Source organism: Triticum urartu, chromosome 4A (genome assembly GCF_056163025.1).
Source record: "Triticum urartu cultivar PI428250 chromosome 4A, HENAU_Tu73, whole genome shotgun sequence".
NCBI lineage: Eukaryota > Viridiplantae > Streptophyta > Magnoliopsida > Poales > Poaceae > Triticum > Triticum urartu.
Window position 1 is genome coordinate 12,891,127 of NC_141876.1, and position 25,019 is coordinate 12,916,145.

General features: G+C 42.8%; 1 protein-coding gene across 1 annotated transcript; it reads right to left on the reverse strand.

The window, feature by feature from the left end:
- Window positions 1-16,527: 16,527 nt before the first annotated feature.
- LOC125554508 (homeobox protein knotted-1-like 10) lies at window positions 16,528-17,715 on the reverse strand. Its single transcript, XM_087520043.1, has 3 exons — window positions 17,643-17,715; window positions 17,174-17,433; window positions 16,528-17,034 (listed from the first exon to the last, which is right to left on the reverse strand). Exons 1-3 carry the CDS (start codon window positions 17,713-17,715, stop codon window positions 16,939-16,941), a joined length of 429 nt encoding a protein of 142 aa, XP_087376169.1. The 3' UTR covers window positions 16,528-16,938.
- Between the last annotated feature and the right edge of the window lie 7,304 nt (window positions 17,716-25,019).

Sequence of the window (25,019 nt, forward strand, 5' to 3'; positions counted from 1 at the left end):
TAATCTGAAAATCATATTTTCCTTTCCATTGGTTTGTTTGACTTTTTCTTGTGATCTATATAAACTAAGCAGTAATAATTCACTGCTTATGTAAACACCTCGGTGTACAACTCTGTCAGTAAGAGCCTGTTACTATTGTTGATGACATTCCGGTAGCCACCGATGGACGAGAACTTTGCCTATTGGTCCGCCTCGTTCAACGAGCAGGAAGATAGTTCTCTTCGTCCCTCGCCCTTGGTATCGACGTTGTTGCCGACATAATCGACAGGCCACCCCCGGACATGCCTTGCTTGCATGATCACACAAGACGTCTCCGCCCTTCCTACTTTTAACCACATGGTGGGCCCATAACCCACAGTTCCACAGGATCGAAACCTGACTCTCCTGTACAACCTTGTTTCTAATGGTTATTCTCCATGCTTGGCTTCGTATTTAATCCATGGGCCCCCTTCCTAGTGCTCTATTCTGGTATCAGACGCAATACTTACTCTCGCTACTCTGAACCCATTTCTCACTCTGGTTCAGACTTCGAGCAACTATCTATCCGTTTGGAACCTCTTATTGTACCTTCATACCTTACTCTCGATGTATTTCATATGTTCAACTCGAGAGATAATCTTATACTCATTCATGGGTTAACTCCAGATTGTTTCCCTCAAAAGCATTCTGACGTAGCTGAGCTGCCCCTTATCTTTTCGTAAGTACGATGGAGTTCCCGAAGAAATGATGACAAGTTTATCATGATGCATTGGAATAAAAAATTGAAGACATCAACGAAAGGGATTAACTTCTTCGAGAAGATCCGTTAGAATATCGTAACCAGAATTTTCCCCCTTACTCCCCTCTTAAATCTCGGGATGAGATTTCTTGTAGTGGAGGAGAATTGTGATGCCCAGGTAATTAAACTACAGTGATCCTTTGCTAATGATGCCATGTCACCACTATTACTGTTACTAATCTCCCGTTGATCCAAATCCGCTTCAAATTCAAATTCAAATAATAAGTGAAATTCTAAACTTCTCAAACATGAAAACTAAAATGATCATCATGTGGCAAATAATCCCTAACTTATTTTGGGTGTTGGAACCAACCTTTTTCAAAATGTTTAAGTGCCTAAACTAAATAAAAACAGGGGCTAAAATAATTATTAAATACTTTTGAATAATAAACAAATGTAAAACTAATTTATTTAGTGCCAAATTAATTATGACAGTAGCCTAACTAATAATGTTAATTTAGGGACTGAGTTGATATATTAGAAAACTGCATATAAAGTAAAACTAAAAGAAACAGAAAAATAGATAAACAGAAATAAGAAAACAGAAAGAGAAAAAAAACAAAACAAAACAAGAAAAGGAAAAAAACCTGGCCAACTGGGCCAGGAGGCCCAGCTGGCCGACCCACTTGGCCCAGCCGCCCCCCCCCCCCCCCCCCCCCGCAAACCCTAACCCCACGACCCCACTCACCACTCCCACTCCCCCCCCCCCGATTGGATCGGGATCGGGCGACCCGACCCCGTCGCCGCCATCGCGACCACCTTGTCCATCGCCGTCCGAAGCCGCCCGCCCTCGTCTACCTCCACCTCGCGGACGCCACCTTCCCCCGGAAGCCACCGCGTCGAGCCCCGCATCGCCCCTGCACCCCTCGCCGCCGCCCGGATCGAACCACGTCGTCCCCATCATCCTCCTCGCCGGACCACCTCCCCGGAGCACGCCGGACCTCCTCGTCCTCCTCCCCGAGTCGCTCGCCGCGCCCCGTTGCCCAGTCCCTATGACACCCAGTGAGGCCCCCCTCCTTTCTCCTCTGCCCCGCCTCGCACTGCGTCGCCGCGCATGCCACTCGGGGCCGCCCGCACCCGTTCACGCTCCCGCGCGCCCACAGCCGCGACCGTGTCGCCCCGCTTCGCCCAGCCGCCCATGGCCTCTTCCCGCGCCTCGCTCGCCCCTGTCGCGCGCTCCGCTGGCCTCCCCGCCGCGTGCCACGTGCGCCTCTCCCCCCCCCCCCCCCCCCCGCTCGCTGCTGCTCCGGCGCGGCTCTGCCCGCGCCATCGCGCAGCCGCCGCCCTCCTCCGTCCCTGGCCGCCGCCACGCGCACGGCCGCCCCCTTCCCCACGCCGCTCTGCCTCTCCCCGCGCCTCCCCTGCATCAGTTGCCGCTGCCGCATGCTGCTGCAAGCGCCTACATCAGCGCCCCCTGCTCACCCACGTCGCGCTGACCCTCGCGTCGTCGCCTCGCAACCGCTGCCCGCCGGAGCTCCCTGTCGCTCGCCGCCCGCTGCCGCTCGTGGCCTCCTCCGCGCCCCTGTGCGTGTCCGTTCGGGCGGCACCGTGCTCAGGTTCGCTCGTTACCGCTGGCCCGTCGCCCGGTAGCCCGCACCAGTTAGGCCCCCTGGCCCTATAACGAACGGGGCCCCCGCCCAGAACAAAAAAAAAGAGATTAAAAAAAGATTTATTAAAAATAATAACAATAATTAAAAATAAATAAAATAATAAATAATAAAATTAATTAATTAATTAGTTAATTAATTAACTTAATTAATTCTGATTAAATTAACCAATTAAGATTAATTAACCTAATGATTAATTAACCTAATTAACTACTGTTAATTAGCTAATTAATTAGTATGACAGTGGGGCTCACCCCCTAATTAATTTTGATTAGTTTAATTAAACTGTTTAATTAATATGTGTCACTGACCAGTGGGACCCACTGGTCAGGTTGACCAGTCAACCCCCGTTGACTGCTGACGTCAGCATGACATCATGCTGATGTCATAAATCCATTTCGAATTAATTTAAATAATTAATTAAATTCTAGAAATTAATAAAATCTTTAGAAAATCATATCTTTTAATCCGTAACTCGGATTAAATTATTTTCAACATGAAAGTTGCTCAGAACGATGAGACGAATCCGGATACACAGCCTGTTCGTCCGCCACACATCCCTAGCATAGCGAACACGTAACTTTCCCCCTCCGGCTCCTCTGCCCGAAAATGCGAAACACCGGGGATAATTTCCCGGATGTTCCCCCCTTCACCGGTACCACCTCGTACCGCGTTAGGGCACACCTAGCATCACGCTTTGTCATGTCATGCATCGTCATGCATTTGTTTGCATTATATTTATCGTTTCTTCCCCCTCTTCTCTTGCTAGACACCGAGACCGACGTCGCTGCTACCCAGTATGACTACGTCACCGACGACCCCTCCTTCTTGCCAGACAATCAGGCAAGCCCCCCCTTTGATCACCAGATATCGCCTACTCTTCTCTATACTACGTGCATTAGAGTAGTGTAGCATGTTACTGCTTTTCATTAATCCTATTCTGATGCATAGCCTGTCATTGTTGCTACAGTTGTTACCCTTACCTGCTATCCTACTGCTTAGTATAGGATGCTAGTGTTCCATCAATGGCCCTACACTCTTGTCCGTCTGCCATGCTATACTACTGGGCCGTGATCACTCGGGAGGTGATCACGGGCATATGCTATATACTTTACACTGTTACATTACCTGTGGTACTGTTCGGAGTTGGGGGCTGAAGGGGCAGGTGGCTCCATCCCGGTAGAGGTGGGCCTGGGTTCCCGACGGCCCCCGACTGTTACTTTGTGGCGAAGCGACAGGACAGGTTGAGGCCACCTAGGAGAGAGGTGGGCCTGGCCCTGGTCGGCATTCGCGGATACTTAACACGCTTAACGAGATCTTGGTATTTGATCTGAGTCTGGCTACTGGCCTATACGCACTAACCATCTACGCGGGGAAAGTTATGGGCACTCGACGTCGTGGTATCAGTCGAAGCCTTCGTGACGTCAGCGACTGAGTGGCACGCGCCGGATTGGACCGTAAGCCTGCTCTTGTATTAAGGGGGCTAGTTCTGCTTCCGGTCGCATTCTCAACGTGCAGGTGTGCAAAGGGCGATGGGCCCAGACCCCTGCGCCATAGGATTTAGACCGGCGTGCTGATCTCTCTGTTGTGCCTAGGTAGGGTTGCGACGTGTTGATCTTCCGAGGCCGGGCATGACCCAGAAAAGTGTGTCCGGCCAAATGGGATCTAGCGTGTTGGGTTATGTGGTGCACCCCTACAGGGAAGTTAAACTATTCGAATAGTCGTGATCTTCGGTAACAGGACGACTTGGAGTTGTACCTTGACCTTATGACAACTAGAACCGGATACTTAATAAAACACACCCTTCCAAGTGCCAGATACAACCGGTGATCGCTCTCTCACAGGGCGACGAGGGGAGGATCATCGGTTAGGGTTATGCTATGCGATGCTACTTTGAGGTCTTCAGTCTATTCCCGTCTACATGCTGCAAGACGGAGGCTGCCAGAAGCGTAGTCTTCGACAGGATTAGCTATCCCCCTCTTATTCTGGCATTCGGCAGTTCATTCCACCGATATGGCCCCTTTACACATATACCCATGCATATGTAGTGTAGCTCCTTGCTTGCGAGTACTTTGGATGAGCACTCACGGTTGCTTTACTCCCCCTTTTCCCCCTTCCTATACCCGATTGCTGCGACCAGACGTTGGACCCCAGGAGCCAGACGCCACCGTCGACGACGACTACTACTACTCGGGAGGTGCCTACTACTACGTGTAGCCCGCTGACGACGACCATGAGTAGTTTAGGAGGATCCCAGGCAGGAGGCTTGCGCCTCTTTTGATCTGTATCCCAGTTTGTGCTAGCCTTCTTAAGGCAAACTTGTTTAACTTATGTCTGTACTCAGATATTGTTGCTTTCGCTGACTCGTCTATGATCGAGCTCTTGTATTCGAGCCCTCGAGGCCCCTGGCTTGTAATATGATGCTTGTATGACTTATTTTATTTGTAGAATTGTGTTGTGATATCTTCCCATGAGTCTTTGATCTTGATCGTACACATTTGCGTGCATGATTAGTGTACGGTCAAATCGGGGGCGTCACAGTTTATACTGGTTCGGCCCCTTATGATGAAGGTAAAAGCCTAGTCCTGTTTGTAGATGGTATTGCTAGGGTTTCGATGAGCAGGGAGCGAATACGCTTGACCCGGCTCTCGATCTATTGTTTCTTGTCCAAAGCCGTCGCTAGGTCGTCCCCTTATATACACGAGTTGACGCCCTGCGAGCTACAGAGTCCCAGCCGGCTTATACAACGTATCCGGCTCGGTGACCTTTCTTACGTGGCTTACAATACAAGTTTACATACACGGCCGTTTATATCCATGGGCCTTAAGCCGCCTTCGGGTCTAGACCCTCTACCAAACCTATCTATGAACCGCCATATGATTTTGGGCTTCATTGTGATGAATCGACATAGGGCTGACCCGGCCCCTCCTGGGCGGGTCATACCTAATAGTTATATCCCCAACACGAAGCGAGACCTAGATGCTGTTAGGAATGTTCCTAAAAAAAGATAGTGTTGGGAAACGTAGTAGCAAACAAAATATTTCATCCTATGATAAATGTCCAGGATCACTATGAAGATGCATATAATTTTAGATCCGATCATTACGAATTTCAAGATGCAGCGGAAGAATAGTTGGTGGAGATCGTGCTTGAAGTCCCTCGAACCGTCCACGACGACCCCTGAAACAACATACCGAAAGCATGGCCTCTCATTACGAACTTCGAGATGCAGCGGAACAAGGGTTGGTTTACCCCCGTTTTTGATTTGGACGATATGTTTCTTAAAATAAATCTATGAAGGATATATATTAATGACAAAAGAGTTCCGGCCGGCCAACCCCAGTGAAATTTGGGGTGGGGGGGGGGGGCGATTAAGAGGAAGATTGCCTAAATCGCGTGTAACAGCCTTGTACGTGTAGGGTTATTGTTCTTGGAATGAAGACAAATTAATAATTACCTTTTTTAGGGTGTAGAAACCTTGATTTGTGTAGTGGAGTGTTGTCAAAATTTCTTGAGAAAATGGACATCTTCTTTACGAATAAGGTCGTGTGTTCATGGTACAAAATATGTGTAAGAATCTGCTCAACGCTCAATTCCAAGACTTTTACTCCATGGTACACTGCCAATGCTGCCAGATCTTATTCAGCGCTAATGGCGTTATTTGTAGCGTTAATCATACGTCATGCAGACTTTTCGATCGCAATGGACCGACCCATTTATGACACTTATCTCCGGTATATGTTTTGGGTTTCGAGAAGCTTTTGGATGTTTTCTTTCTGGCTTTTTGTTCGGTTCCTCCATTTTTCCTTATTATTCTCTATTTTATTTACTCTTTTCTTTTCCCCTTTTTTACTTTTCTGCAATTTTTTCAAATTCAAGAACTCTTTTCAATTATACAGATAATTTTTAAAAATTTAACCTTTCTCAAATGTGAGAACTTTTGAGACATTATCAAAACGAATTCTAAATTTATGAAAATATGCAAATTCTGAAAATTTGTAACAAATTTTTTGAACTTTTTTCAATGATGTGAACAATTTTCAATTTCATGAAAAAATAATAAAATTTATAAAAAAAATCAAATTCATGATCCCTTTGCAATTTAATGAACTATCTCCAAATTTGCATTTTTTTCAAAAATTACATATTTATTCAGATACATGTATTTTCTTAAATCAACGGTCTACCTGCCAAATGAACGAGTGAGGGAGGCAACCCAGGCAAGCCAGTAATCTGCGTTTGGTGAGTCCGGCCACACGAGCGGGGCTATGAGTGTTTGCTGGCCGCGCATAAATCACTGCAAGGACCTCTCGCCAATGCTATACGTCTAATATTGCCAGACCTATCTTAGCTCGCATCGGGCACTCTGCGGCGTCTTTCCTTAGTGGGCCTGCTCAGTAGACCAGTTTTGGTAGATCGGTTTAGATTGGTTTGCCTTAAGGTCTTTTGGTTTCTCATTTTTTATTAAATGCTTTAATCTCTTTTCGTTTTTCCAATACATGTCTATCCTTTTTTAATACATATTGTACATTTTTCTATAAATTGACCTTTTTTATATACATTGAACATTTTTTAAATAGATAGTGAACATTTTTCAAATCCATGTTATGAACATATTTTCCAATACATGTCAAATATATTTTCAATAAGTGGTTAATAATTGTCTGCTGGTATGAAATGTTTTTAAAATGTGACCACTATTTTACATTATAATATTTTTAGCAATGTCACGAACATATGTTTGACCACGTGAACACTTTTTTAAAAAACCATTAACATTTTTTTCAATTATTTATTATGTAATTGTTTGGAAGTTTTTAAAATTTCTATAATTATTGGTTTAACTCACAAAACTTTTTTTGAAATGCTTCAGCATTTTCAAAATATCACGATTAGTTTTGAATAATACTAAAAAAATCTATAAAATTGTGTGAATACATGTTCTACACGGTGTTAACATTTTTAAATGCATGATGAATGTTTAAGTGAATTAATTTTTGAAATATTTTACCATTCCAAAATAAGTGTCGCTGATTTAGTTCAACTTTTTATCTAAGTTATACTAGATCAACGGCACTTATTTGGGAAGGATGGAATATGTTTTTACAATATTTTTGAAATGTAAAAAAAGTTAAAAAAGAATGATATTAAGTAAAGATTGAAACTAACCAACCTACCATGGTACGTCATGCTTGAGATGACGACGCCGTCGGTCTCACACAAAGCGAGACCTAGATGTTGTTAGGAATGTTCCTAAAAAAGATAGTGTTGGGAAATGCAGTAGCAAACAAAATATTTCATCCTATGATAAATGTCCAGGATCACTATGAAGATGCATATAATTTTAGATCCGATCATTACGAATTTCAAGATGCAGCGGAAGAATAGTTGGTGGAGATAGTGCTTGAAGTCCCTCGAACCGCCCACGATGATCCCTGAAACAAAAGACCGAAAGCACGACCTCTCATTACCAACTTCGAGATGCAGCGGAATAAAAGTTGGTTTACCCCCTTTTTTGATTTGGATAATATGTTTCTCAAAATAAATCTATGAAGGATATATGTTAATGACAAAAGAGTTCCGGCCGGCCAACCCCGGTGAAATTTATCCTTGTACGTGTAGGGTTATTGTTCTTGGAATGAAGAAAAATTAATAATTACCTTTTTTAGGGTGTAGAAACCTTGATTTGTGTACTGCAGTGTTGTCAAAATTTCTTGAGAAAATGGACATCTTCTTTACGAATAAGGTCGTGTGTTCATGCTACAAAATATGTGTACGAATCTGTTCAGCGCTCAATTCCAAGGCTTTTACTCCATGGTACACTGCCAATGCTGCCAGATATTATTCAGCGCTTAAGGCGTTACTTGTAGCGTTAATCATACCTCATGCAGACTTTTCGATCGCAATGGACCGACGCATTTATGACACTTATCTCCGGCATATGTTTTGAGTTTCGAGAAGCTTTTGGATGTTTTCTTGCTGGCTTTTTGTTCGGTTTCTCCATTTTTCCTCATTATTCTCTATTTTATTTACTCTTTTCTTTTCCCCTTTTTTACTTTTCTGCCCTTTTTTCAAATTCAAGAACTCTTTTTAATTATACATATATTTTAAAAAAATAAGTAACCTTTCTCAAATGCGAGAACTTTTGAGACATTAGCAAAACAAATTCTAAATTTATGAAAATACGCAAATTCCTAAAGTTTGTAACAAATCTTTTGAACTCTTTTCAATGATGTGAACAATTTTCAATTTCTTGAAAAAAAATCAAATTTATATTAAAAAATTAAATTCATGTACCCTTTTCGATTTAATGAACTATCTGCAAATTTGCATTTTTTCCAAAATTACAAATTTATTCTGATACATTTCTTTTCTTAAATCAACGGTCTACCTGTCAGACGAACGAGTGAGGGAGGCAACCCGGGCAAGCTAGTAATCTGCGTTTGGTGAGTCCAGCCACATGAGCGGGGCTATGAGTGTTCGCTGGCCGCACATAAATCGCTGCAAGGACCTCTCGCCAATGCTATACGTCTAATATTGCCAGACCTATCTTAGCTCGCATCGGGCACTCTCCGACGTCTTTCCTTAGTGGGCTTACTCAGTAGAGGAGTTTTGGTAGACCGGTTTGCCTTAAGGTCTTTTGGTTTTTCATTTTTTTATTAAATGTTTAATCTCTTTTCCTTTTTCCAATACATGTCTATCCTTTTTTAATACATATTGTACATTTTTCTATAAATTTATCTTTTTATATACATTGATTTTTTTAATAGATAGTGAACATTTTTTAAGTCAATGTTATGAACATCTTTTCAAATACATGTCAAATATATTTTCAATAAGTGGTTAATAATTTTCTGCTGGTATGAATTGTTTTTAAAATTTGACCACTATTTTACATTATAATATTTTTGGCAATGTCACGAGCATATGTTTGACGACGTGAACACTTTTTTAAAAAGTCATTAACATTTTTTCAATTATTTATTTTGTAATTGTTTGGAAGTTTAGAAATTTTCTGTAATTATTGGTTTAACTCTCGACACGTTTTCTGAAATGCTTGAACATTTTCAAAATATCACGATTAGTTTTGAATAATACTAAAAAATCTATAAAATTTTGTGAATAAACGTTCTACACGGTGTTTACATTTTTAAATGCATGATGAATGTTTAAGTGAATCAATTTTTGAAATATTTTACCATTCCAAAAAAGTGTCGCTGATTTAGTACAACTTTTTATTTAAGTTGTACTAGATAAACGGCACTTATTTGGGACAGATGGAAAATGTTTTTACAATATTTTTGAAATGTAAAAAAAAGTAAAAAAAAAGAATGATATTTAGTAAAGAATGAAACCAACCAACCTACCATGGTACGCCATGGTTGAGACGACGCCGCCGTCGGTCTCACACGAAGCGAGACCTAGATGTTGTTAGGAATGTTCCAAAAAAAGATAGTGTTGGGAAACGTAGTAGCAAACAAAATATTTCATCCTATGATAAATGTCTAGGATCACTATGAAGATGCATATAATTTTATATCCGATCATTACGAATTTCAAGATGCGGAGGAAGAATAGTTGCTGGAGATCGTGCTTAAAGTCCCTCGAACCGTCCACGACGATCCCTGAAACAAAAGACCGAAAGCACAACCTCATTACCAACTTCGAGATGCATTGGAATAAGAGTTGGTTGACCCCCTTTTTTGATTTGGATGATATGTTTCTCAAAATAAATCTATGAAGGATACATGTTAATGACAAAACAGTTCCGGCCGGCCCACCCCGATGGAATTTGGAGTGTGTGTGTGTGTGTGGGGGGGGGGGGGGGGGGGTTTAAGAGGAAGATTACCTAAATCGCGTGTAACAGCTTTGTACGTGTAGGATTGTTGTTCTTGGAATGAAGACAAATTAATAATTACCTTTTTGAGGGTGTAGAAACCTTGATTTTTGTAGTGGAGTGTTATCAAAATTTCTTGAGAAAAAGGACATCCTCTTACAAATAAGGTCGTGTGTTCATGGTACAAAATATGTGCAAGAATCTGCTCGACGCTCAATTCCAATGCTTTTACTCCATGGTACACTGCCAATGCTGCCAGATCTTATTCAGCGCTTAAGGCGTTACTTGTACTGTTAATCATACGTCATGCAGACTTTTCGATCGCAATGGACAGACCCATTTATGACACTTCTCTCCGGTATATGTATTGGGGTTTCGAGAAGCTTTTGGATGTTTTCTCTCTGGCTTTTTTTTGGTTTCTCCATTTTTCCTTATTATTCTCTATTTCATTTACTCTTTTCTTTTCCCCCTTTTTACTTTTCTGCCCTTTTTCAATTTCAAGAACTCTTTCAATTATACATATTTTTTTAAAAAAAATTAACCGTTATCAAATGTGAGAACGTTTGAGACATTTGCAAAAAGAATTCTAAATTTATGAAAATTTGAAAATTCTTGAACTTTGTAACAAATTTTGTGAACTTTTTTAATGACGTGAACAGTTTTCAATTTCATGAAAAAAAATCAAATTCATGAACCCTTTTCAATTTAATGAACTACCTCCAAATTTGCGTTTTTTCCAAAATTACAAATTTACTCAGATACATGTCTTTTCTTAAATCAACGGTCTATGTGTCAAACGAACGAGTGAGGGAGGCAACCCGGGCTAACCAGTAATCTGCGTTTGGTGAGTCCGGCCACACGAGCGGGGCTATGAGTGTTCGCTGGCCGCGCATAAAGCGCTGCAAGGACCTCTCGCCAATGCTATACGTGTAATATTACCAGACCTATCTTAGCTCGCATCGGGCACTCTGCGGCGTCTTTCCTTAGTGGGCTGGCTCAGTACAGCAGTTTTGGTAGATCGGTTTAGATCGGTTTGCCTTTAAGGTCTTTTGGTTTTTCATTTTTATTAAATTTTTAATATCTTTTCCTTTTTCAAATACATGTCTATCCTTTTTTTCAATACATATTGTACATTTTCTATAAATTGACCTCTTTTATATACATTGAACATTTTTGAAATAGATACTGAACATTTTTCAAATCCATGTTATGAACTTCTTTTCAAATACATGTCAAATATATTTTCAATAAGTGATTAATAATTTTCTGTTGGTATATATTTTTTAAATATGACCACTATTTTACATTATAATATTTTTAACAATGTCACGAACATATATTTGACCACGTGAACACTTTTTTTAAAAATTCATTAACATTTTTTCAATTATTTATTCTGTAATTATTTGGAAGTTTTGAAAATTTCTATAATTATTGGTTTAAGTCACGAAACTTTTTTTGAAATGCTTGATCATTTTCAAAATATCACGATTAGTTTTGAATAATACTAAAAAATCTATAAAAATGTGTGAATAAATGCTCTACACGGTGTTAACAATTTTAAATGCATGATGAATGTTTAAGGAATTAATTTTCTAAAATATATATTACCGTTCCAAAATAAGTGTTGCTGATTTAGTATGAACTTTTTGTGTAAGTTGTACTAGATGAACGACACTTATTTCGCGACGGGGGAATATGTTTTTACAATATTTTTGTAATGTAAGAAAAAGTAAAAAAAAAAGTAAAATGATATTAAGTAAAGGTATCGGATCACTATGAAGATGCATACAATGTTAGATTCGATCATTTCCAACTTCGAGATGCGGTGGAATAAGAGTTCATGTAGATCATGCTTGAAGCCCCCTCGAACTGTCCATGACGATCCGTCAAACAAAAGACAGAGAGCACGGCCCCTCTACAGATTGCAAGCGTACATGTTTCACGATCCGAGAGCGCTTTTCGCCGTTCAGAGCTAATCGTCACCGAAAAATTGGAGGAAGAAGAAAAGAACCGCATAGGCTTCTTTATTTTAAGAATCACACAGAACTAGAACTATATCTAGTTTAGATCAAAGTAGACGAGAACTCAAACAAGAGAGAACTAGAGGAGACTCCAAAACTTATGTTCTAGGGGCTACCCTGCCCCTCTATTTATATGTTGATTCTTGAGGCCGCAACTTGGGGAAGGGGCTTCCCAAAAGTCAGTTTGGATCGCAAGGAAGAGTCCTCCTCGGATTCCAGCACGAAATGCCAAGTTTCCCGGTGTTTCTAGAAACGCCACGGACCTCGACGTGTGGCCCCTGTCCTCTGCAAAACCCCTTTTGCATAGACCTAAAGCCTCGTGGGCCTTACCCCTTGGCCCATCCAAGGTGTCATTGCACAAGGGACCCTCTGGATTTATCCGGACAGTTCCGTAACCTTCTGGAAATCACCAACAGTTCCTAGGACCTTCCCAGAACCTCCTAGAACATTTTTGGAAACATCTGAAACTCTTTCGGTACTCTCTCAAAAATATTTCTTGTATTCCAGAACTATTCCGAGAATATTTTCTCATAACTTTCACTCCACTAACACTCAACAGATCGTGATTCCCTTAAGTTTGTGACCCTGTAGGTTCGGCAAAACATAGACATGAACAAAACCTATTTCGTTCAATGGCCAATAGCGGAACCGTTGACATCCATATTGATCCCTATGAATACACGAATGGCATTCGAGTGAACCATTGGTTCTCATGTGATATTCCCTTTGCTTCTTGATACTTTACAACACCCGAGATGAGATATATCAGTATCCTCTTGAGTCATACTCATGCTACTATACCAACCTCCTCGTTACCGGTTTTGTTCTTCTTTCTCGTTGACATGTTCGACATCCTCGTGACCTAGTCACTTGCATCTAGCCCGACGATGATGGATGTCACACCGAAAGGGCCTAAGAATATCTCTCCATCGTCAAAGGAGAAAATCCCACTCTTGAGCTATCTAGCCCTTATCAAAATTTCCGATGAACCTGTAAGTTGTCGTTATGATCATCATGTTACAGATGATGTTTGAGCAACCCCAAAGTCCGTCGTACAGTAAGAAGTGACTACGATACTCTCATGGTCTAAGGAACTAAAGCATATGTTAACTATCCGTCATATAATGATTGACTTGTGACGGTAGTATCTCAAAGTATAACGAAACAAGTTGGGTCAATTCACTATGATCGCTCTGCCAACATCATATTCTCAAAGTTGTTTTTGGACTATCATTACACTTAACGATATCCCAATATCCGGAAAACACGATCACAAACAACACTTGAGCTAGTCCTAGAGGCAAGACTAGGAATCAGGTTTTACCGCTTATCATTCCACACGTGCTTATGAGTTTTCCATTGAAGCGCAATTTCCAGGATAATAGCAGTTATAGCATAGAATACGAACTCTTATCCTCTAGGGCATATTCCAACAGACACGCCCATGGTACACAACCTGACGCTCGGATGAAACCGAACTTTTTTTCGGCCTAGGAGGTAAAACTGGCTTTACCCCTGGTTTAGTTTTGGATGATACGTTTCTTAAAAAAAAATCTATGAAGGATATATATTCATAAAAAAAGATTTTCCTTTTTTGCAGGTGAATAAAAAATGATTCAGTGCCTCATTAGCCAAAACATACTAGTGAGTTAACTTACAATATGCCTTAGAGGAAAGGTAACCGCTCGTCAGGAAGGCGATTCAAGTTCCAACCCAATTCCCCAGCACCGCGTGGGTTCCCCTCCCTTCTTCGGCTGCTCCGGCAGCGGAATGGTGGGGGAACCCCGGATCTGTGCGTCTAGTGTGTATATAGGGTGTGGGTGTACGTGGCTCGTGGCGGCGCTTTTGTGGGAGCGACGGCAACGCTTGAGCCAATGAGGTCTTCCTGATCTGTGCTCCCTCTCGTCAGTGTTCTCTCCTGGTGCGGGCGTTGTGTTGGAGGTGAACCCAACATCATGGAGATTGTGTTGTACGTCGATGGCTGGCTTCACTGTATCTTCAAGAGTGATTGTTGGTCTCTGGTTCTACGTGCTCTCGCCGGTGTTTGTCCGGCGCAAGTTGTGACACAGTACTGGTTTTGGCTCTTCTCCGGCGTGCTGGTCCTTTAGACTGAAGGTGGAGACTTCCCGTCGTCAAAAATCCGCATGCACAACTAAGGGTTTCGCTGGGAGCGGCGGCGGCGACAGCGACAGCAGCGCACCCTCATCTCGCGTAGGTGACGATGTTGGATCGGTTACTCAGGGCATCTCCAGCCGTTGGCCCTCAAGGGGGCGTCAAAAAGCGCCGACTGGGGGTGAGCTGGCGCAAAAAATGGCCCTGGGGTGAGTCGGTCCCCAGCCGTCGGCCCCCAGGGCCGCCTCCAGGCGCGTATTAGAAAAAAAGACCGTTCGGTGAAGTTATGATAAAAACTAGTTAAATTTCAATCAAACACAACAAATTTCGGCGAAATTTGCGCATTTTCATTACATTAACCTAATTTAAAAAAAAAGGGGCTGAAGTCGTCGCCGCCGTCGTCGCCATCGTCGTCGTCGGCCTTCTCCTCCTTGACGCGGGCGCCCCTGCTGGACCCCTGCTCGGCGTCGCCATGGCGGGCTGGCGGCGGCGCGTCGTCGTCGTCGTCGCTGTCGCATAAGACGACGACCCCGCCTTCATCGCGGCCTTCTCCCAGCGCGCCTTCTCCATCGCAATGGAGTCCTGGCGCGCCCATTCTAGGGTCGCGTCGTCGTCCTCGAACTCCGCCTTCACCGGCGCCAGCCCCGGCTCCGTCTTTGGCTTGACGAAGCGCGGAGGAGCCGACGAGGGGGAGGCGCGCCGGCCGCCCTCGTTGGTGACGGTGCCGGCGCTGCGAGTGCACCGGCCGAGCGGCGTCTCCGCCGCGGGCTCGGCCTTGACGCCGAGCAGGGCCGGAGTGCCGGAGGAGTGCGGCGAGAATCGGGAGGAAGAAGAGGAGGAGAAGGACCCGAACCTCCTTGGCGCCCACGGCCCGGCGCGTCGGTGCTGCGCCGGGGCGGCCACCCTCGCCGGGGGGTACGCCAACGGCGGGTCGTTGCCGCCCTCGAGGTACGTGAGCACGCCCTCGAGCATGCGGCCGGGGACGCCCCACCACAGGTGGCGCCCCTCGCTGTTCTGCCGGCCGCCGACCACCGGCGCGCCGTTGGTGGACGCCAAGCGCTGCTGCTGGCGGCGCTCGAAATACGCCGCCCATGCCGCGTGGTTGTCGGCGGCGTACTGGGGAAGGGAGAGTTGCGCGTCGGTGAGGGAGGCCCGCACGACCTCGACTTCCTCGGCGAAGTACTTCGGCTTCGCCGCGGCGTCGGGCAACGGGGGAATGGGCACTCCCCCGGCGCTGAGTCTCCACCCCGTTGGCTCGGCGCGCATGTCCGGCGGCGCCGGGGTGTTCGCCTGGAACAGGAGTCAGGACTCCTGTTTGCGGAGCGAACGGCGGCCGAAGCCGTTGGCCACCGCCTCGTCTCCGGGGAAGCGTTCTGCCATGGCGACGGCGGGGCTGGGCGGGCTCGGGAGAGGTAGAGGGAGGGGCTGGGCGGCGGCGCTCGGGAGAGGTAGGGAGAGGGAGGGGCTGGACGGCGGCGAGGGGCGGGGCTGGTGTGGGCACAAGCGAGTGGAGGCCACCGGCTTTTATAGCCGCGCCGCGTCCGTGTGTACGCGTGCGAGGGAGGGGAGGCGTCGGCGCGCCGTCCCGTGACGCGCCGCCCGTGAGGAATCAATGGCAAGGCTGACCGACGGCAGCCTTGCCATTGATTCTCCGCGGGAACCGAGGCCGTTGGGGGAAGACAAGGCGCCGAGTCGCTGACGCGGCTGGCCCGCGGCTTTTTCGCGCCAAAACAGCTCGCCCCGGCGCCCCCGGGCGCCCCCCAGCGCGCCGGGTTTGGCCTGAGTCCGCCGGCGCTGTTTTCGACCCAAGCCGGCGAAAATCGGGCTCCTGGGGACGCGACTGAGCCGTTTTTCAGCGCCGACGTGAAAAAATCTCCTGGGGAGGCCTTCCTGGAGCACGGCTGGAGATGCCTTCAGGGACCTGCTTTTCTGGGTTGCGTTGTATCACTGCTTAATTTTAGTATAGTTCCAGGGTCCTTTCTAAAAAAAACTTACAATATGCTAAAATGCAACCCCAATTAGAGGTCCATGTATGTATGTGGCCTATTAAAAAATTGCACAACACAAAATCCATTTTATTTTTAATAAACCGTGTCAATCTCTCTCTCTCTGTGTGTGTCTCTCTCGCGCGCGCTCAATTATTTCTCTTTTTAGACAATCTCTCTATTCTGTCAATTCACATAAATTAGCCTTGAGAGAAGGAATGAAGTGTTTTCACTTGGCCTGGCCCATTCCGGCCCCGCCCAATATACATTCTTTTACACCTAGCTGGGCATGATGGCTTATACCGGCCTCATTATTTAACTATAGTTATGGTTGGAAAAATTATTGTTGAGTTGATCACGTTTACGCTCTATCATGAACTTCACTCTGCAATAAATCAAATCTACCGCAGGCACGTCTGGACGTGTGTGGAATACGATGGTATATGCCCACTGATCAGAGTCTCAACGGACCACCGTCGGGATACCCATTCCGTCCGGTGAAGTGCTGGCCTTCCATCCCAAGGACGGCAGGAGAGGTGCTGCTGGAAGCACCGGCGTTGATATGCTGCAACCTGCTGCTCGTCGCCGGCGGCGCCTACCTCCAGTGCCGCTTCCTCTGGTTGATGAACCAGTTGTTGATCTGCCTCGTGTCGAGCCCCGTCGACTCAGCCAACGCCTGCTTCTCCGGTTCCTGGAACGCATGCACGTTACGTATGTCGCCATTAGCTATCAGTACGAAGCTCAAAAACCAAGATAGGAGTACGTAACGATCTCCATGTATGCATGCATGCATGCATGCATGAACCCAAAGTACGTAGCCAAGCACGTACCGATGGGTAGGGCCATCCCTGGTGCAGCTGCCACCAGTGCAGGAGCCTCTGGCGCGCCTCCCTCGGCAGCCTCCCGCTCTTCTTCTTCTTCTTCTTCCCGGAGAGCTCCCTCCAGAGGCCTCTCAGGTAGCCGCTGTACTTGTCCAGGGGCTGGCTCTTCAGCTGCTTGCCCTTGCCGGAAGGCAGGCCGGCGACGTCGCAGGTCTCCTGCTCATCTTCAGAAGAAGAACCCCCGCACTCGTCGTTGTTGTCGCCAGTTGCTTAAGACACACGGCAACGATCCAGCAAATAACCAAAGACATATATAGGTCAGTAATTAGTAGTTTCATCTAACGAGCCAACGTTAGCTAGAAAGATAGTGTGCTATAAATTGACGCAAATATTATCACTAGATCGATCGGTTTGCTTTTGCTATCGTCGATCGATCGGCTGCTGGCTAGCTGCACATGTAATGTAACCACCAGATCACCACAGAACATGCATGGTAGCACGCCCCACCACCAGTCCACCACCACCACACCATCCAATATCGAACTGACCATGATCTCTTTCAGATCAAGCTAATTGATCCTATGCAATCATGCAGGCACAAAAAGCTGGATAATAATCGGGCGGTACGGCCAACGGAGGCAGAGAACATTTCAGCCAGACGAGCACATGCCCATGCATGTACTATCATGTATGCGTGGCGAGATCGCAACCGCATGCATGCAGCGCCAAGGCTGACATGTGCATATGCATCAACGGGCGTCTCCGCACGGGAGTATCCATATGTCACTGTGCGTGTCTGTCGTGTTGCAGCGTTCAACTATGGCAACCGTGGTGTGGTAGCGGGGTAGCTGGCCAGCAGTTGCTTTGCCATGTGGCCGTACGGGCCGTTTCAGCATGCATGTGCCTCCATGCTTCTCTTTTCCAAGAAAAAGGCAACGGGTGTCTCATACAGTACGCCTCATGTCCTTTTTTGCTTTTACTCTCATAATGGAACATCTAGCTAGCAATCAAGACTTGGGACAACTAAGTTTTTGTGTTTGATTTGCAATATCTACAACGTCAAATCAGTATCATTAGATTCACCATAAATATATTTATATTTTCTTTATTTGATATTGTAGATGCTAATATGATCATTCTATAAACTTGATCAAACATAGAAATGTTTGGCTTTTGAAAATAACAACACGTTTTGTATACTGAAACGAAGGGGGTATATATGAACCTAGCTCTAAGAGCAAGGCTAATTAGAGACCCAGCTGCATGCTCTATTTCACCACGTCATATATATAGTCAATCTAAAAGCACATTCATATTGTACACACTAGCTCTACATATTATGTCGCTAATGCCACCCCTCCCAATGCTCCACCTTGTACAGGTGCTAAGACTGTCACATAGGCAAAAAATCTGATGTGGCAAGGTAATTAAGAAGAGAGAGATGAGTGTGGTGACCCCAGGAGGAAACAATGCCAAGCGCGAGAACTTAGGCAAAACACTTAAATGAAAGAAACCCACCAATGCATGAAAAACTTTAGTTGCAAATCATTAAATGAAGGATGCTTAGCACCAACAAATTAAGCACTATGCATTGAGGGCTTTAGCTGCTAAAGTTTTTAATCTATTTAGCACCTCATGTAATCACCGATGCATTGGAAGAGGCCTTACACATCTTCTTCTCTCATAAAGTGTGTTGATGACCGTGCTTTAGTTGGCTACAACCTCTGTCCTGGTTTATTGTCCCTTTGTATATTGTGGCAAATTTTGACCATGAATTTAATTAACAAAATATTAATGCATGTCGCAAAAAATAGTATCATATAGAAACTATGTTCAAATATGAATCCAACAATATAATTTTTAATCACATGCGTTAACATTTTATTAGTTAAATATACGTCAAATTTTGGGACAAAATATGAATAGTACCAATAAACCAGGATGAAGGTAGTATAAGTTTATGATCCACTCCTCTTCTCTCTCCCCGGCTCATTAAAAATCTGAGGTGACAACTCTTATAGCCCGATTATGTCCCAGTTCAACAGTGGCTTCATAGATAGCTACAACAAATAAATGAAACAAGGGTGCATATATGTTGCGAAGTTGACAAGAGATACTTCTTTCTAAATCAAGGGCTCGGTGGATTTTGCATCTAATGAAAATTTGGTATTTACATGTTTCTAAAAGTAAATTCATGCATGATTGAATATTTCTACACTGAAGGTGCATATATTTTTATTTTATTTTGCCAAACTCTAGTCCTTTATTGTGACCAGAATACAAGTTCGCTCGAGTTGTTTGATCTATAGAAAAGGTGGCTTAAATTTATATTCGTCTTGTAATGTGCATAATATTTTCACTTCTTCTTCGGTACAACCCCCCTAAATACATCAACGGACGAGATCTGTTAATACCCCTTCATAATACCCCCCTAAATACATCAACGGACGAGATCTGTTAATACCCCTTCATAATAAAGGGTAGGATGGTCTTTCCAGAAAATACTCGTGAAGATATTTCTGAGTCCGCCTTGGGCCTGCCCATTAGTGAGTACCAATAAACCAGGATGAAGGTAGTATAAGTTTATGATCCACTCCTCTTCTCTCTCCCCGGCTCATTAAAAATCTGAGGTGACAACTCTTATAGCCCGATTATGTCCCAGTTCAACAGTGGCTTCATAGATAGCTACAACAAATAAATGAAACAAGGGTGCATATATGTTGCGAAGTTGACAAGAGATACTTCTTTCTAAATCAAGGGCTCGGTGGATTTTGCATCTAATGAAAATTTGGTATTTACATGTTTCTAAAAGTAAATTCATGCACGATTGAATATTTCTACACTGAAGGTGCATATATTTTTATTTTATTTTGCCAAACTCTAGTCCTTTATTGTGACCAGAATACAAGTTCGCTCGAGTTGTTTGATCTATAGAAAAGGTGGCTTAAATTTATATTCGTCTTGTAATGTGCATAATATTTTCACTTCTTCTTCGGTACAACCCCTCTAAATACATCAACGGACGAGATCTGTTAATACCCATTCATAATACCCCCCTAAATACATCAACGGACGAGATCTGTTAATACCCCTTCATAATAAAGGGTAGGATGGTCTTTCCAGAAAATACTCGTGAAGATATTTCTGAGTCCGCCTTGGGCCGGCCCATTAGTGAGTATGTACTGTATTTTTATTTTATTTTGCCAAACTCTAGTCCTTTATTGTGACCAGAATACAAGTTCGCTCGAGTTGTTTGATCTATAGAAAAGGTGGCTTAAATTTATATTCGTCTTGTAATGTGCATAATATTTTCACTTCTTCTTCGGTACAACCCCTCTAAATACATCAACGGACGAGATCTGTTAATACCCCTTCATAATACCCCCCTAAATACATCAACGGACGAGATCTGTTAATACCCCTTCATAATAAAGGGTAGGATGGTCTTTCCAGAAAATACTCGTGAAGATATTTCTGAGTCCGCCTTGGGCCGGCCCATTAGTGAGTATGTACTGTAGCAAGGTTCGAAAATCCAAAAATAATCTTCTGCCTGTTAGGCTTCGAACTCAGGACCTCAGGTGGAGGTGACCTTGCTAATACCACCAGAACAAACACGATTTGCTGATACAATTGCAGCGCAGTTTCTTATGACCTAACTGGACATATTATAGGAGTTTTTCTCTTAGAAATACTGTCACAGAACAGATTGATACTGTACAACCTGGATGGACACTGTAGCGACCAACACGGGGCATTGTAGCTAAATCGTTTTTTATAGCTCAACAAAAAGTAATGTGTTTTTAATCTTTTGGAATTTTTTTAAAACATGAATATTTTTTAAAAATGAAACATTTTCCAAAATTTGAACTTCTTAGGGAAACGTGGGTTTTTCTTTCAAATGTGCGATTTTTTATGAAAAATAATTTGATTTTATGAATATTTTTCAAATTTAAGAACATTCTTTTCAGAATTGTAAACATTCTTGTGAAACTGCAAACATATGTTTTCCAAAATTACAATAAATTATCAAACGTATGAATATTTTCTTGAAAACACGAACAATTTTTAAATTTTCGAACATTTCTTTTCAAAATGCCACTACTTTTTCAAATTTGTGAGCTTTATTCGAAAACGCAAACATTTTCTCAAATTTATGAATATTTTTCAACTATACTAACATTATCTGAAAACAATTTTCAATTTCTAGGGCCTAAGCATTTTTTATTTTCGATTTTTTTCCGTTTTCCTCTCTTTTTGTTAATTCATTTTTCTACTTTTGAACTTTATTATTCTTTGTGAACTTGTTCAAAAATTTGAAAAATTGTTTGGTATAACATAAAATATTATTTTTAATTTCAAAAAAGGTTCGGAAATTTCATAAAATGTTCAGTTTTTGAATTGTTTTGTTCACAAATTTAATAAATGTATGTGTTTCAGAAAAGTTGTTATTTTTTTTAAAGTATGTGGTTTGCCATTTTGTTCGAAATTTCCATCAGATTTTCGTAATATCTTAACAATTTTGGAAAAAGTTTTCTAGTTTGTAACATTGTCATACACACTTTGTAATTCCAAAATTGTTGATAAATTTCAAGAAATTTCTAGGACAAAAGAAATTTTTTTGTGTTGATTGTAAATGACATAAATTACAAATACACTCATCTAAACTTGTAAGTCCATGGATAAATGATCCCAGCTTCTTGTAACATCCTGGCACATGCATATGAGGCATCCATGCTACGTTCGAACAACTTCCGACACTATTTACATGTTGTGGCGCGTCCGACCATTTATGGGCCTAGTTTCACCGAGAAAACTCCAGAAAATGCAAAACTTTTCAAAAATCTAAATAACTTGGCATGGTGCCTTAAATTGGTTGTAGAAGCTGGTGGAATACATTTGTCATTTAACGGATATCGAAAAACAATGAGCTTTCAAAAAGACCCTTCTGGCCTAAGCGAACACCCTCCGTTGAACATAGTCTTTTTTTGGCATCTTTGAAATGAACCCCACTTTTGCAAGAAGGTAGGCACATACCTAGTTCGGACGATTTTCGGTAACACGTCCGGCCATTTATCGTCCTTTTTAACCAAAAAAAAACTTCAGAAAATGCAAAACTGTTTGAAAACACAAACAATTTTGCATGGTGCCTTGAATATTGGTCATACAAGCCCATGAAAAAATGGGGTCATTTCAAGAAAAATACAAAACTTGTCAAAAAACCCAAGCAACTTGGCTTGGTGCTTTGAATTGGTTATACAAGACCATGAAAAAAAATTGGGGGCATGGATGCCTATGATGGGCATGCCACCTACTGGCAAAAGTTAGGGTCATTTCAAGAATGTCCAAAAAACACCATGTCCCGCGTAGCATGTCTGAGTAGGCATCCATGCCAGGTTCGATGGAAAAGGATATTTAAAATCATAATTTATATATGTACTTAAAACTCTTATTTTAAGTTTTTAACATAACTAATAAATACAAAATTATAGAACTGAAAACAGTAAATGCTTTCCTAAAGCATAGGAAACATAATTTAAAGTAGTTACTTAAAACTGTTATTTTGGCATTTCAATTTTTTTAAGAAAAGAAAATGAAATCTTAGGCCTTGCCCAACTAAGCGACGTCATCCTCCGGTCGGGCGCCTATTGGAATTTGTTCATAATTAAAAAATGAATCTATTTTAAATAAATATTGTTCCCAAGTTGAAAAAATATTCAGGAAAATTTACAACACTTTTTTGACATCATGTGTTGTTTTGCATTTCTAAAAAATCTTTTGGAATTTAAATTTGTATTCCTGTTCAAATGTTTGTCTTCACAATTTTGTTCGTGCTTTTCCAAAAACTATTCATGTTTTGATATTCTGAACAATTTTTTAAACACACGAATATTTTTTGAAGTTACGTTGCAATTTTCGAAAATGCAAATATTTTTTAATTTATGAACCAAATTTGGAAATAAAAAACGTTTTGAAAATTTGAACAGCATTTTGAAAGCGCAACCATTTTTTGAAAAAGAAAGAAGAAATGTAACAGGAAAAAAACTATGGAAAAAGGAACCGGTTCACAAAGTGTTCCTAAAACCTTTTTAAAATTCCTAACCCTTCTGTTACTTAAAGCGTCTGGCTTTACATATTTCACCGGAGGCTTGTTATTCCAGTGGTTGTGGACAGCAGTTATGTTTTAGGTGGTCACGGGTTCGACTCCCAGACGTTCTATCCTTTTTTCCATATATTTGTCATCACATGTACCGCAAATGGGCCGGCCCAAGTGAGCGTATACGTACATATAAAAGTAGATACAAATTGTCAAAAGTCCATAGTATCCTTTATACGTTTTATGAGGGGGTTGTACCGAAGCGGAACTCTAATATTTTTGGCACCTAGTTGTAGGTATCAATAAGAAGCTTTTCACTCATATCCTAATGGGAGTGTTGCCTTATGTTGGTTTCTTTTATTATCCAACAATAATGTGATTTTTTACAAGAAGAAGGCTTGCACTCCTTTGCAGGTTATATACTCATGTAAGTATTGGTTCGTAAATGGTATGTGCTTCAGTGGGTGGAGCACATGAAGGTGTTCACTGTCGCGTGTATGCGGTGTAAGCAGACAATCAGGATAGACGTACAAATGGGTACCCATTTAGGCAGGGACGTAAACGGATCAGAGCGGATCAAATAATGCTTTTCTCGTATCTTTTGCCATATATTTTTTGTTGGAATCGGAACAGAGCAGATAATGGCCGGATACGAATTCGAATGCGGATTTTACCGGACTACGGATTCGTGGTGTAAACAAAACCGATTCCAACCGGAAATGAATGAAAAATACCGGTCATACGTGCAACGAAACATGATTTTATTTCTACTATGCAAACAATAAGAACACAAATTTTTAACCAATCACATAACACTACAGAGTGGTCGTGCGTTTAAAGTCATAACTCACACCAATACGGCAACAATTTAAATGCGGTGATTCTAATTGGTTGGCTAATCGGGTATTTGTCCTTGCCAATCAGGATAAGTTTATCTGATAATCCTATTTGATAGCCTCAAATAATCCTCAAAAAGTACTGGATAATCCACATTCATCGGATATAACCGTTACCAGATCCGTCCAATATCCGGTTGACCAAAATCCGTATCAGCGTCCATATCCGGCGGACTCGTGTAAGTGTAAGTGTGTACCATATCCTTAAAAACGGCTGCCGATGTAGATTCGGAACGGAATTATCTGTGTCTTGTCCCTGTTCGAAACTCTCAAACCGAAAAAGACAAACCCGCAAAAACAACTTAGTGTAATTAAGTAGGAGTATGCACACACCTACTGCAAACGAGTCGATATGGGCCTCAGCGCTCCTCAAGAACTCACTGGCTTCTTGGATTTGCCTCGTGAGCTCCTGACTGTACACCACCAGCATATCACGGTAGGTCTCCTGCACATACACACAAAAGCATATCGCTAGATCCATTTTTTTTAAAAAAAAAGCATATCGCTAGATCCATGTATGCAAATAATTCAGCCAGCTAAGAAGCTAATCATATTACCATGAAACTGGTCGAGTTCTGGGTCCGCTGGCTGTTCCTGCATGTCATCTGAACTCGGCTGGAGCTCGTCGACGAGGGAGGAGAGCCGACCAACAACTTCGGGCGGCGCTCCGACCTTGGGGCAGAGCAAATAACAAGATGAGAAACAGCAGTCGCAGGGCAGCAAGATATATACAAGCTGTGTTCGGCTATGCACGTACTCTCCGGCAGTCTATGAAGGCTCCGAGGAGAGCCGGATAGAGAGGGTGCGACATGATCTTGCCCTTGATCGTGTCAGATGATCTCCTGTTGTAGTTGGACTTTCCACG